The sequence below is a fragment of the Pogoniulus pusillus genome, chromosome 13 (assembly GCF_015220805.1).
Source record: "Pogoniulus pusillus isolate bPogPus1 chromosome 13, bPogPus1.pri, whole genome shotgun sequence".
Lineage (NCBI taxonomy): Eukaryota > Metazoa > Chordata > Aves > Piciformes > Lybiidae > Pogoniulus > Pogoniulus pusillus.
In genome coordinates, this window is record NC_087276.1 from 11,608,303 (window position 1) to 11,621,337 (window position 13,035).

The 13,035-nt window shown below is 40.1% G+C and overlaps 1 protein-coding gene and 1 long non-coding RNA gene across 5 annotated transcripts in view; one reads left to right on the plus strand and one right to left on the minus strand.

The window, feature by feature from the left end:
- Positions 1–2,454: 2,454 nt before the first annotated feature.
- On the minus strand, positions 2,455–12,065 carry LOC135180518 (uncharacterized). Its single transcript, XR_010304474.1, has 2 exons — positions 11,375–12,065; positions 2,455–2,860 (listed from the first exon to the last, which is right to left on the minus strand). It is a non-coding gene; the product is annotated as an uncharacterized LOC135180518 (long non-coding RNA).
- Positions 12,066–12,440: 375 nt separating this feature from the next.
- Positions 12,441–13,035, plus strand: part of ZC3H7A (zinc finger CCCH-type containing 7A) — a 28,632-nt gene continuing 28,037 nt past the window's right edge. Inside the window, exon 1 of one of the 4 annotated variants that reach the window (XM_064152980.1) lies at positions 12,441–12,818. In XM_064152980.1, the coding sequence (XP_064009050.1) occupies positions 12,717–12,818 (102 nt within the window). In that variant the 5' untranslated portion in view covers positions 12,441–12,716. Of the gene's footprint in view, positions 12,819–12,877; positions 12,983–13,035 lie in introns of those variants that run through there. The other 3 variants (XM_064152976.1, XM_064152977.1, XM_064152979.1) reach the window with 3 other exon arrangements.

Here is a 13,035-nt window from a genome sequence, read left to right on the forward strand (position 1 = left end):
AATGTGCATACTGAAGGATAACTCTACTTTTGCACTGAAATACTCTGATTCTGTGTTGTATCATTCCTCTTTAATCAGAAGCAAAGTATAAAATCATACATGGTCTGATTCCAAAAGACAAAAAGCATGCACAGACAGATCAGATTTGTTTTCACTATGCTCTCATTAATCCATGCTCTATGAGATGTTTGTGTTGGCACTGAAGTTAGGGTAGTGTGGGATAAATATAGAAGCACATCAGTTTAAGGTAGGGTATTGATACATCTTTGTGCACCTGGTATGCCTTTGTGCAAATACATGCAGAACACCAGAAATGGTACATTAGCCCAGTCAAAACTGTGCACGATGCTTGAACAGAGCAGAAGGGATCACAGAATGAACTTGGCAAAACAGAAGAAAGCAGGGTTTTCAGCTCAAGAGCTTGTATTCTGCACAGGGAATAAAGGCTGTTGAATGCTCGTTGTGTGACTGGCTTCAAGCTGATCAGTAACAGTAGCTTATGATATGATGTGCTATGATACATGCCAGTCAGGTTTTTCACCCCAGTCTTTTGTATCTTAAGAACACAGGGGACCACAGCTATTGACGGTGTTTCCTAGCAGAGACTATAACACTAACAAAATAGGGCCTGCAGCAACCATAAATGCTGTCAAAGACCTTGAGAAGTCTTGGTAATGTAAAAATCATAACAGATATCCCATGTATTTGGGATAGATTTCGAACATTTATTTTAAAGTATTTTGTTGCTGCTGTCATCAACTGGGTCAAAACAATTTTCTCATTACTCATGGAGTCACATTGCTAATTACTGTTACTCTATTTTCATACTGTCACTTATACTGCATTTGTTTACCGACTCTTCCGGTGAATAAGTCACACCTATTAGAACGTTTTAATAGTGTTAACAGCTGTTAAGTGAAACTTCCAGATGAACAATGTCCCATCCAGCATACCATAGGATATGACAATGAAAACAGTATCCAGGGAGCAACATAAATTACATTTCATGTTTGTTTTTCAGGAGACTGATGCAACGTGTTTGGTGTACTTGATACTGGCTTTGTGCCGTTGATACTTTTTATCTGAAGGAAGGAAACTAATCTTAAAACCATTGAAAAATAAAGTGAGACTAAAATTGGAAAGTAGATAAAGATGAGAAGTGACAAAATCTTTATGATGTAAGAAATTAACTCAAGCCAGGAATTCTGTTTTGCTCCAAGCTGAAGTTCAAAGAAGAATACTAAGAGAAGTCAGGACAGAGAGGGAGATAAATCTGATGGAAAGGAATAGGAGGAGGAGTTAGGCTGTCCAGTTAATTGCCATAGTGTATGGCCAGGAAAATGTTACTAGTAGCAGGTTGGATGTTAATACAGGTTGCAATGATACAGCAATTAAAAAAAACATTTTAAATTTCCTTTAAATTTGCAAATAAAATCTTTTGTGGCAGTGTGTACTCATCATATTTGCTTTTTAGTAGTGTTCCATTTAATCCAAACCATTTGACAGCTTCTAGAAGTCTCATGTGCCAAAGGGTAGTTTTTTACTGATCAATTCTTCCTTCTTGTCAACAGGAGCTGTGCAGAGGTGGGAAGAAACATTTGCTTTTCAAATATACTTTCTCAAAGAAGGCTGTGTGGGCTTAATGGTTGCTTTAAGTTATTCTTAAATCTGAGGAGTAGATTTATATAATTGAGACACAATTGTACTGAGGAGTACTCTTAAAGCATAACAATATTATGAGCAAACTTGTTAAGTTAGTTGTAAAAGCCTTATTTCTCATGAGGTGTTTGTGAGTTTGTACATGCAGGAAGGTTCTAAGAGTATATTAATCCAAAATGTTAAAATATTGATGGAAAGTGCTAGAATGGTCTAAAATATGGTTAATCTAATTGCTTGTGAGCAAGTGAATGCAGTGACTTCAAGAGCAGTGTAAGAGTGTATTTACTGCTGACTGAAGGGCTGCAAAGCTGTATTTTTATAGTATTAGAAGTTGCTTCCACTAATGCTTTTCGTTTAGAAAGATTAGCTATTTCTGCTGCAAAATGAAAAGGCATTGACCGTCTACTTTGGTTGAATCTGCATTTAGCAGTTATGAAGATCTGCAGTCATGACAACAAGGAAATACTGGGGTCTGCAGGTAGCTAAGGGTAGGTCCTACAAAATTAAGACAGTTAAGCTATATGATATATTGCTGCATCACTGAATTAAAATACTAATAAAAAATGATTAAATGCTTTTCCCATTGTTAGAGACAGGAATGGAGATGGAGTGATTTGCTTAAGGTGTTACATGATGGCTGTAGCAGAGCTGGGAAACTGCACCTTAGTGTTCTGCATACCAGTTGCAACCCAATTGCAGATTGGGTTCTTCTGTGTCACTGTCTCCTGGAGGAATATAATGAAAGCAAATATATACCTGTTAGGATACCAGAAAAAATTCGAACTGAAGAGCTGCTTTCCAGTTGACTGTATTTATTTTATTGCTGTACTTGACAAATGTCCTGAAGTCACACAACATTTTCTTAAAAAGGGGATGGGATATGGGTTTGTCCTGGAATACATCCCTTACAAAGTGTACGTTCTTCAGATACTCAATGTCCAAGCAGTACACTATCAACTACTTTATCACCATTACATACATATAAAATCAAATAGTTTTTTGGAAACATTCAGTCCTTTGTTTCCATTTTTAGAGGCTTGGCTGGCTTTCTTCTCTTTCACATCCTTCCATCCTTCCTTAGTTCCTTTTCACAACCAATGCTTCCTGTTTACCAGAGTTTTCTTCAGCTTGTGTTGTTTGGGATGTTGTTCCAAAAAAACTACAAGACTTATGAAGCATAGATTGGAGAAAGAAGCTCAATCTGGAATATCAGAAAACATCCTAAGCCGTTTTCCAATTTACTTGGCATTTACCATCTCTAATCTATTTCTAGCCTACAGAACAAACTCCAACTTTAAGACTATATCAGCCTACAGCATAACCTGTAATTCCTTTGGTAATAGTAAGCTTATGAGTAGCATATGTTCAGAGAGAATTTTGGGGAATATGTTTATAGCATTGTCCCTTATGTGCCCTATGGCAGTGATGTTTTTCTGTCCATTCTACAAAAACACTGCTGGTGTGTAGCTGCCCATAACAGACAGTTGTGTGCTGGAAAAGTTATTACATAAATCTATTTGAAACTGCTTTACAGTTATAATGTATGCAGAGAAGCTAAATTACTCCTACAGTTTTCTTTTTTCATCTGTCTTTTTTTGATTTTGTTCTGTTCCAGATTCTGCTCTCTACTCCTTAAGTATAAGCACAAAGTCCATCCTGTGCACACGTTCACCAAGACAAATAACATGATTGCAAGAATGTGCTTGGAGTACCCAGTATATAGTGGTGCAACTCTGTCCATTTTTATGAATAGGAAATGTATCACCTGTCCTTGAGCAAAGCCACAGGCTGGAAGATTCTGGGGAAGGACTCTATACATAATTTCTGGCTTGCTTAGCTCTGAAGTTTCCACAGTCATCTCTGCCTTCCGAAAGATTTCTTACTGTAAGTCAAGTTCTAGATCTCAGTATTCCCACTCGAAAAAAGCCCCAGGGCCTTCTTCTTGTGAAACTTAGGGCTAATTTTTATATTTAGAAAAGAAAGAGACTTGGCAATGCAACTCTTAGATTTGTAAAATAAAATTGTAATCTCTAGCATATCTCTGGAAGGATCACAGATGTTTGAATTTCTTTTATACAGGTTACATCAGTTTGGATTCTTAAAATGGCTGATGTAATGACCAGGATGATGGGATAGACTGACCTCTCAGCAAGTTTGTAGGTGATACCAAATTGGGGGGAGTGGTTGATACACTGGAGGGCAGGGCTGCTACTCAGACCTAGTCAGACTGGAAAAATGGGTACCTCATGAAGTTCAGTGAAGGCAAATGCAAAGCCCTGCACCTGTGTTGGTATAACCTCATGCAGTAGAACAGGTTGGGAAGTGACTGAATAGAGAGCAGCTTTGCAGAAAAGGAGCTGGGGGTCATGGTGGACGAGTTGAATGTTGGTCAACAGTGTGCTCTTGCAGCAAATGTGTCCAGCTGCATACTGGGCTGTGTGTAACTGGTAGGTTTGGAGGGAAGTGATTCTTCCCCTCCATTTGACATTTGTGAAATTATATATCTGGAGTTCTGTGTCTTACTCTAAGAAGGAACTGACATACTGAAGCAAGGGTAGTGAAGGTACCAAACTGTTCAAGGGGCTGCAGGTCATGACATACAAAAAAGACCTGAGAGAGACGGATTTGCTCAGGTGATGATGGTAAGGGGAGGCCATACTACTCTCCACCAATTCCTAATGGAATGATGTAATAAAAATAGAGCCTGATTCTTGCAAGAGATGCACATGAGACAATGAGCACAAGTTACAACAAGCTACAACAAATTATTATGTATTTTCTTAACAAGAGATGGCCAAATACTGAAACAGCTTTTCCAGAGAGGCTGTGGCAACTCCATGCTTAAAGATACTCATAGCTCAACTGGACGTGGCCTAAAGCAACCTGATTTCATGGGACCTGTGTTGAGCAGAAGTCCCTTACCTCCTACGTGATCCTACAACCTTATGATGTTGATAGCAGATAGCTTCAAACTACCAGTTCCACCCTGCCAGTAGGAGACTCCAATGATACTTATTGTTTTGCCTAAAGGTTTAATGAAACTCTGCCCTGCAGGCAGGGAAGGCATAGGCCTGTTCTATGCAGTAAAATCTATGGACAGTTATTTTTTCCACATATCAGCAACTAAGTTATGCAAAGGCACAAATCATCTGTACTGAATTCCAAGAGATTTAAGGCTTTGTTTGCCTCTTTTACTATCTATACAACTTTGTCATGTGCATCAGCAGTGCCCTTTTCATAAAGAAATACTTTCCTACTATTTTAACTCACTGTTCTGAAATTCCATTTATATGCTTTGTCCTTATTGACTATTTCTCAATCTTCTTCCAGTTCTATTTTATACTTGGGGGGGAAGCTACAGAATTGTATACCATATTCGAAGTGAAGTCAGAATGTGGATTTATAGAGACCGTACAAGAGACAAGCTGCACATACTATGATTTTGTATAACTTTAAACATAGGTACTGGCTCTTTGTTGTCTCTAAACATTTTAAACTGCTGAAAAATAAAATGCTCAGTTTTCTTGTCTGTTTACTTGTTCACCTTTTATTATTTTGTTCCTCATTCTGTCAACAGTGCAATACCCTACTACTCAGGTCGATTACAGATGGCAAATACTAAATACACTCTTTACCTTTTTATGGTGTAAAACTTAACACATTCTAATTGTGCCTCAGTTATTTTGCCCTAAGTATTTTCATTTAAAATCTGTTGAATGATTGAAATGTTGTCTACCTTTGTTTTGTGGCTATAGCACCACAGAAAAACAGAGATAATATGACACTGCACACAAAATTTTATGCAGATCATATCTGGATTATGTTTTAAAATAAACAGCTTCTGCATACTTGACATTTTTACTTCATAGAGCAAAACAATGTGACACACAGAGTATCCTGAATTTTGTGTGGTCTGTACAAAAGGTCTGCATACTTAACAGTGATTTGATACTGCTGTGAGAATCCTAACCTTTTAATTTCCTAATTCAGTTTGGAATTCTTTAGCGCCATGTTAATGTTTTGATGTTGCTTTAGTTATTTGCTCTCTCTGAAGGAAGAAAAGATAAACCTTTATTAGTTTATGCATCATGTAATCCCTAGGAAGGATTTGCCAGGAACAGATAATCTTTGCTTGTGTCCAAGTCTTATTTAGAATCGAGGGTCAGGGGGAGCCATACCAAAACATAACTACATACACAATTCTAATTAATATTTATCCTGCAAAATACTACACTGAATTTTTTGTTTAGATTTGTTCTTTCTGATAGCACCCCTCAGCAAATACCTATATGGTATTTATCTAGAAACCCAGAAGTCATTACTGTGTACCACTCTTTCAAATGCCTGGATGTTCAAGGATAATTGTGTACTGAGATGCTGCTCAAGGTTCCTTTTCTTCGTTTCCAATCAAGTAGCATTTTTTATTTTTAACTCTTTGTTGATGCAACAAATAGTTTGCCTATGGATGTGTGCAAACACGCAAGGGAGTAGATTTTAGAGACGCAAAGGAGGTAATGCTCTGTAACGACTTCACCCCTGATACTAGAGAACAGAACGCATTTTCCTTTGGACAGAAAGCAAGCACTCAATAATAAATACTAGACAATCATTTTCATATAAAGAAAGAACAGTTTAGTACTGTAGTGCATACACTGCATTCCCCCCCCTTCAGCATTCTGTAATTGCATAATTAGCTCATTATCCCACAACTGGAAGAACCGGAAATAGGTAGGTCCTTTTATGATCATTATGGCTGCAAGCTGAAGAGGGGGAGCTGTAGCAGTCCTAATTTTACTTGAAATACTGGACTTAGGAATCTATGTAAGAACACCAAGCAGCACAGCCCTTTAGAGAGGGGTTGCCATTGAAACAAGAGCCACCACTCACTCTATAAGCTGCTTCTTTCCACTTGTTCTAAGTTTTTTTTTTTTTTTTTCCTTTGAATTTTGTTTTTCATCACTTCATTTTGGCCACCACATTTTCTTTTTTGGTTTCTTAAGCTGCTTGTCATTTATTTAGGGAACTGAATGTCAAATCATCTCATCTGACTTGTATGCCATAAGACCTGAAATTTCTTGTACAAGCCGAAGTAATTTGTTCTTTGATTCTTTCTGATTAAAGCATATGATTAAATCTGGAGTCACACAATTTTAGAAGATAAGGAACTTCCTGTTCTGTTGACAGAAGAATATCCTGTAAGGGGCCTGTGGCTAGAAAGAAGTTGAATTAAGAGTAGGGACCGGAGACAGAGATGGTACAGCCTAGTTAGGGGACAACTTATTTAAAACTGATTGACTTACAGTAATAATTATAGCAGAAATAAAATTTAATAAAGGCAATCCTTTTTTCTTATTAAGAAAAATAGTTGATTCAGTATTCGTTAGAGGTAATTATTTGGGAGAGCCATTGAGAAAAGGAAGGAATGGAAGAAAGTTCAATACTGTATCTCTAAAAGGTAACAAAGAAAGATGTATAAACCAGTATCTAATAACTGAGATCAGATCATCATTTACAGAAGGAAGTACATTTAAATGTAAACAAATAATCACTGGAACAGGTGTGTAAGTTTTAAAATGGAAAGCTCAATTTTACAGATTTAAATAATGAGACCTGTGACAACTGAAGCCCTTAAGTTGGCGGCAAGGTGGAGGTATAAACCTGGAAGAGCCTAGCTCCTTGTCATATTTCCTTTGCTTTAAAGTGTGCTACTTGTGCTTGTTTCTTAAAGAAAGGCTGACATGTCCAAACTGTATACAGAAAAACCTCAGAAGGCAAGCAGCATTTCCTTTTTAAAATAGCTTCTAACAATGGCTTAGCATAATTATATGTGCTTCAGACTGAGGTTTGGGAGAATGCTAGCTCTCCTGACAATTTAAAACTTCCTTTTGAATACAGCAAATGGGTGGAGTGTCAAATTTTAGAGTACAGCATTCAAGTTAAGAAAAACCAATCATCTATGGTTAGTTTCGTATCTTACAGCAGGCAAGCTCAAAACTCAAAATGTAGTGGAAGCCGAAGTGGTTAGAAACACAAAAAACATATTTATAAAACAGATTAAAAGAGCATGAATTAAATGAAAAGTTGACTTGCTCAAAGGTACATGGATCAGGACTCTGCCTTCTCTGTTAGTGGCAATGCAATTCTGTTGCAGTTGTTTCTCAAACTCAACTCTCCATTACTTCATATATCCCATATCCTGCCATGTAATACTCATGTGGATTGTTGTGAAAGGTCTTGCTGCTCCACCAGTGTCATTATGTGTAATGGGCACTGTAAACTGCCCATTCATCTGGATTCTGTTCTGTATTTTAGAATTACAACTCTGAGAAACTCAATATATTGTTAGCCCACTGCCAGGGAACTCATCACTTCTGAAACTGCATATTTATAGCAGTAATTCCTATGTACCTAGATACTTACAAGAAAGTTTACAGGTGCAGTTTTTGTCAGTACTACTAAATTAGGCAGCAGTACCAGAGTGGTTTACACTTGCTTCCCAAATTCCTGAGGAGTAAGCACACTGGGAAATACTGACTCTTTTGGGTAAGAAGAAAATGTGCCAACCTTAATTTTCAAGGTAATAATTTCTTCACAACAGTTTCCTGTGGAATCACTTACTTCCAATGACTGTGTTGGTTCACATGGCAGCTTTAATAGGAAGCAAATTAAATCCCTGAGATTTTATGATTTTTGTTACACTACCTTGAATACCTAGACAAAGAGATGCAATGTGTGATCTTTTTTTCCAATAAAATACTTTCTTAGAGTGTCTATGGCAGCAATCATAGAATGGCTTGGGTTGAAAGGAACCTTAAAGAACAGCTAATTCCAATCTCTCTGGCAGAAGCAGGGCACCTTCCACTTAGATCAGGGTCCTCAAAATTTCATCCAAAGCATTCTCATGCTTTTCCGCTTTACTTCCAGGATTTCCTTAAAATGATAATCCTTCAAGTTTGACAATCAGTAATTAAAATACTGTTTAAAAAATATATATTTTCATAGAATCTCAATTGTTAAGTATTCTGTTGGTGGTTTGAGTTTTTTTTCCCCTAATTTGAAGCAAAAAAATCTGCTTCTCCATTGAAGAGAGAAGTCGAAGTATAAGGATAAACATACAAGTTTCTAATATTGGGGTTTGACACATTTTAAAGTTTCATTTGCTGGCTAGAACACTTAATGAAGTGACTGTTGATTCAGACTGATCTACACAAAGGCAAAATATTCCTGTACCATTCTTGAAAAGCTCTATTTTGAATTCTACATGTCAGTAATGATTATAAATGAAGCAGAACCTCTCATTAGTTTGATGTCCAACAACAGAAAACCAGAAGTAAGGGACAACAACTGCATTAACTATCTTAATTCTCTTTTTTTTCTGTCAAAAGTCTTTTCTTTAGAACCTAGTCAACTCTAATAAGTCCTTATTTAAAGTTTTATTTAAATTCAGAGGTTTTCATGGTATATGTATTTTTTTTAATGTGGCTTTTGTTGCTCTATGTTTTAGGAGACAGATTATTCAGATTATTTTGTTTTTCACTATGTTCTCCATCATAAAGTAGAATGGTAAAAAGCAAACACTACTGCTAGGGACGTGAAACTCCCATTTCTTGGAATATGTCAGCTTGAAAATACCATTTTTACTAATCTAAGTTTTGGATGACTGCTAGCCACTTTGGAGTAAGGATAATACTTAAGATCAGCTGATGAATAACTGCTTATGCTGTTTGCAAAAATTAAGGTTTTGGTCTATAACTGAGCACTGTGGTGGCAGGTTGCCTGTGGGAAAGGCCTGAGCATCCTCCATAGTACATGGAGAAAGTTAATAATTCCTAAGAGCCAATATGATGATCGGGAACTTTCTATTTTAGCCATGTGGCTGAGGTTAAGGCAGGCAGACAGGTGCATGTAACATTTCGCCGTTTTGACCTAAGACTGCAGGGAAACAGACAGCATCAATGTGTTAATAGCTTACAGGATATGAGAGGTACACGTTAGAGGCTTTGAAGATATTTAACCTACTTAGTTCACCTATGAAAAGGATAATCTGATTACCACCTTAAAGAGGCTCCTAAGCAACTACTGCCTCTGCTCTTTTTGTTGAAATTGTAAAAAGAATTGGTGTCTCTTATTCAGTGACAGAGAAAGAAACCTAAACACTCCAGCTTGTGATTACCATCCCTAACTGCAAAAACAAAATCTGGCCTGATATCTGCTTGCTTATGCAAAAGTCTCCACAACTTTTTTTCAGATACATCATTGCTGCTAAGAGTAAGCTACCTCGCAAAATGTCTGTCTCTGTTAGTGTCATAGCTTGGCTCAGAGGTGAGCCAGACTGATTGTCCCCATGTGCTGTGCTTTTGTTATTTTTATGAGTTGTCTCAGAACATGTACCTGGGATTCCTTTGGGGTAAAATGGGGCAAGGTGTACTCCAGTCTCTACATGCAACTCAAGTGCTCAGACTAAAGCTATTCCTAAGTAAAAGCCCTGAAACATGCACTGGTGCTGAGCATTGGACATGTACGCAAGTTTTGCTGTACAAACGTGCTTCTTCTGGAACAGTCCACATGCTATGGTAGACACAGGTATGTGCAAAGACAGAGTCAGCATGCATCTTGCTCTCTGGTCTCTCCTGGACAGCTGTTAACTAAAACTACACTCCTAGAAGTCATAGTAATTTGCTTTCATATTATTATGAGATCGAAACCTTCTAGATCTCAGCAGAGCTTAAAAACCACCACTAGAAGCAACAGCAGCAACAAAATCCAAAAAAACTTTGTAAAAGTTTTTGTTTGTTTTTTTAATGGGTATGTAGTGTCAAGGTGTAGTAAGCTGGGAAACTGCAGTTAACCTGGTGAGAGTTTATGCAGTGGAACTTTCACTTTTATCAGTCTCTCTAATTTATTTACTCTAGTATTTTCTCTCCATTAATACAAAATGCCCTACATCTTCAATTTCATTTTAAATCACATTTTCAAAGCTCTTTGTATGGCTCCCCAAACAATTACTGAATTTTCTACTCCACCAACAAATTTTATTTGTATATTTTTACATACTTTTGAACAATTAACACCTAAAAAGGATATCTTAGACTCCCTGATTGTAATAATAAAAAAATTAACCACTCTATTTCTAAGACAGCAAGGTTCGAGTAGGTGCTCTAGAAGCACGTTCAGGTATGGCTTCATGTAGTTGTGGTTCCACTTTTGCCACTCTTCCCATTTAAATGTCTGTGACAACATCAGGAGACAATCTAAACTGTAGTACCACTGACAGCCTAACAAGCTTGTCTCTTCCCTCTCCCCTCTTATTCTCTCTGACAAAGCAAATTAGTGCATCATGATTTGTTTCTAAACAACTCAGACACTTTAGGAAATAAAGTCATCTGGGGGAAAAAAACCCTCTAGATCCATCTCCCATCTACCCATTATAACCCTTGCTACTCTTTTTTTTCTGGCCGACAGATCTCTTAACAGAACATAAATACACACCTTCACACGTCTGCTTTCTGTGTGGCAAAACATTGTACATAAATGTTAACTGCAGAAGTCTTTTCTAATTTTGAGCCTTACAACCTAAAAGAAGTGTTATCGTCCTGCTTTTCCTCGATTCAGGTCAAACATGAACTTAGCCTTTCAGCATTCAACTGATACAAAGCGTGGGCCTGCCCAGCACCCCAAAAACCACGAGTGGGACTCATGCCCTCTGCTGGCCTACCTGCTCATGACGCTGCCACTGGGGAAGGCAAAATTCATCTTCGATTTAGTCAAGCAATCCAGAAGTTACGGCGAGGCATCATGGAATGACTGCTTACTAGTTTATAATGCTTTCTGCAATTGGTAAGGTACAGGTAGGCTTCACCAGGTCAGAGAACCTTCCATCAGTGTAACTCCATCTGATAAACTGCTAATTGGCTGTATCCCTTTTCTTCTCAATTAACGGCAGCAGCACTTGTACACTGTATCTGTTAAAACCGGCAGAACTTTTCTTTATACAGTTCTCCCATACACGCCGCAAAAGCGTCTCAAATACTGGCGTCTTTTTTATTACGTTATTTCTTATTTCTTGTGACATCAGTACAAGGCTCGCCAGCTGCACCACGGACACTGGCATCACTGACGTTACTGGGGAAAAAAACCCACAAACTATAAAAACCCCAAGCCACTGTTAGAACACCAATTATGCGCACTGTAAGAGAGGGGGAAATCCCGTGTCCTCACGTGTGAGGGCATGGAAGATATCGGTGACGGCGCAGCCCGCCAGCGCGGTCCGCGCCCGCTGACAGCAGCCGCTGCCGGTTAAGCAGAGGTAAGACAAAGTTCCTCAAGCATCCCGATCACTGCTAGTCTATTATCTGGCCAAACGGCTCCCCTGAGCGTGTGCTCCGAATGCAGAGTCAGAAGTCAGAATGAATTCCCGGCGTCAACGGTACTCATCCCAGTAGAGTGACCTCAAGTCCCGCCGGTGCGTGGGAATGAAGAATTCACACGCCGCCGGGCAATGCCCTGACTGCCGCTTCCAGGGCCAACTGCCGTTCCCTCTGGGCTCTTCCATCCCCCGGCTCGCTCCGCGTTCTCTCCGCGCAGCTGCGGGCGCAGCCCGGGCCCAGCCTGGACAGGAACGGCGGCTAGCGGCTACCGCCGCCTCACGATGCCGACCCGCTGAGCCACGCGCGGCACGGAGCGCGCGCAGCAGCCCGCGCCGCTGACCGGAAGGCGAGTGACGTCACCCGAGGAGAGGACGCTCATCGGGCGCGGCGAGCGGGAGGCCTACGTCAGGCCGCTTCCCGGAGAACCAACGGGAGCCTGACAGTTCCGTGAGGTCTCCAGGCGATGGCTACTGACAGGCTCATTCATGGCGCGGACGTTGCCTGTTAAACCAGCCATATACCACAGTTTGCTCAAGGCCATGAAGAGACTTAGGGGTGGAGCCCGCTCTGTAGCTGACAGGCAAAAGATACGGGAGGAGAGATGCTAGGCAGACAGCCAATCGGCATCAAACAGTTTCTTATCTGCCACCAATCAGGACTGCCCATTTCCAAAACAAGTGAAACAGCCCAATGAGAAAACCCGCACTGCTAGCACTGCAACCAATCGAGTCAGGCAACCTGCAGGCTGTGCCTGCGGCCTCCCAGCAACAGAGGGCGCACTCAAGAGTGGGGGTAAGCAGTGGGTCTCCCGAAGGCGGAGCGGGGCGGACGCTACCGTTGTCGCCGTCGTTGTCGCCGCCGCTGTCGCGCGGCCGGCTCGCTGGCTCCGCCTTCCGCGGCGCTGTGCACCCGCGGGCCTGAGGAGAAAGGTAGGGGTTGCGCGGCCGGGGAGCGAGGTGGGTAATCAGGCGCCGCTTTCCCCGTGCGCGGCGGCTCCCCGCCGCCTGAG